The sequence below is a fragment of the Lepus europaeus genome, chromosome 3, assembly GCF_033115175.1.
Source record: "Lepus europaeus isolate LE1 chromosome 3, mLepTim1.pri, whole genome shotgun sequence".
Taxonomy (NCBI): domain Eukaryota; kingdom Metazoa; phylum Chordata; class Mammalia; order Lagomorpha; family Leporidae; genus Lepus; species Lepus europaeus.
The window spans coordinates 27,614,894-27,616,547 of record NC_084829.1 but is presented as its reverse complement, the minus strand read 5'-3'; the positions used below and the strand labels follow the sequence as shown (position 1 = coordinate 27,616,547).

At 37.5% G+C, this 1,654-nt stretch overlaps 1 protein-coding gene across 1 annotated transcript; it reads right to left on the bottom strand.

The window, feature by feature from the left end:
- Positions 1 to 701: 701 nt before the first annotated feature.
- On the bottom strand, positions 702 to 1,324 carry LOC133756779 (exosome complex component RRP40-like). The gene has a single exon (XM_062187375.1). It carries the CDS (start codon positions 1,322 to 1,324, stop codon positions 845 to 847), a length of 480 nt encoding a protein of 159 aa, XP_062043359.1. The 3' UTR covers positions 702 to 844.
- Between the last annotated feature and the right edge of the window lie 330 nt (positions 1,325 to 1,654).

Below are 1,654 nucleotides of genomic sequence, written 5' to 3'. Positions count from 1 at the left end.
TCATTTTCAAAAACACAAAAAGTCACCTTGGTTGTGTGGAATGTAGATTTCTAAGCATAAAATCCAAATTTGTTATGTCTTTCATATCATATTGTATACTCTTTTTAAACTGTTGTTTTTATTGCATCAGAATACGTAAAGCAGGGAAGGAAGAAGGCAAAGCAAACTCATACCCAGAAAAATTTTAGGAAATTGATCATGAAGAAACCAACAATCAGCTGAGGCACCAAAACAATGAAAGAAAGCTAGAATTGGAGCAAGCCAAAACCTATGCCCTGATTGAAAAAGACCATTCCTCCGGTACCCTGAGCTCCATATTCCAGCCTCCACACAAAAGGTAACAACACACAATTTATTACAAACAATGATAAATAAGAAAAGTGTGAAAAAAAACAAAGAAATCAAAGAATACTTAGCGATATTGGGCTTGAATTAGTCATGAGTAAACCAGATGTTTCTGGTTTTATCCACCCCTCCCAGCCAACTGGCTGTGGAATTCTGATGGAATTAACCAGAAAATCGCAGTCACACTCATTTTGGAGTGTATTAAAATATGTTCCTTCTAAAGTGTTGATACTTAACTGAAAAAATGATCCTTTTTTTTACTTTTTAGTAAACTTTATTGTACAGAACAATAAAGTTACAATTTTATAGTTATTCTCACCAATAGAGCATGAGTAAAAACCAGTAACTTTCTTACAAAAATACTTAGGACTCTAATAAGACAATATACATTTACATCTTTTCTTCTGAAGATTTAACAAGAGGTTTACCTGAAAAAAGTTTCCCCCAGGAAACCCACAGTCTCTTGGCTCAACTGATCCATTAAAAAAGTCCACATACATCAACTTTCTGCCAATCTGGAGAAGATCTGTTTCCTTTGATCCGCTGTCATATGTTCACAAGTTTCTAAAACGTTTGCTAAAATTAATGTCTGTTGAATGGTCTTGGCCTTAAACCATATTCTTTCATTCATTCCAAATACAATCTCCAGTGGATAGAGTTTTCCCACTTCCTGTATGATCTCACAATCCGGAGCTAACAGCTTTCTAATTAAGCCTAAAGTCACTTTAAAAAGCAGCCCGTCTTGTCCAATCACACCCATCCCGTTGGCTCGTCCACAGCTGTCAATGCAGACCATCTCTGGTTCCATATCTTTATTAGCAACCACAAACTGGCCATAGATGAGATCGCCAACCTGCACATTAGGTCTGTTTCTTTTCGTTGCACCTTCAAATGCCAAGTAAGACAAAGAAGCTGGCTCACTCCTTCCAACGTCAACTTTGAATATATCTCCAGATTTAGCCGTCACTATGCCAATCATGTGGGAATAACAGAGGGAAGAGATGTAAGGTTTGGAACATGCACAGGCTGACTTGCCCCAAACAGTAGAGTTAGAAACATACTAGGGGATTCCAATTGAATCCCATCAAGGTGGCATGTACCAATGCCATCTCACTAGTGTTAAAGTGTTAAATCAACATCAGGAGTCACTGTGTACTTACGTCCCATGTGGGATCTGTCCTTAATAGGTTGTCCAAGGTGAAGTAATGACACAGCTTGTACTGAAACAGTATTTTTACACTTTGTGGTTATGTGTGGGTGCCAACTGATGAAATCTTTACTTAGTATATACTGAAGCGATCTTCTGTAT

Bases quoted from the DNA above. Each gene is read 5' to 3' on its own strand.
- LOC133756779 (XM_062187375.1), bottom strand. From the start codon at position 1,324: ATGATTGGCATAGTGACGGCTAAATCTGGAGATATATTCAAAGTTGAC.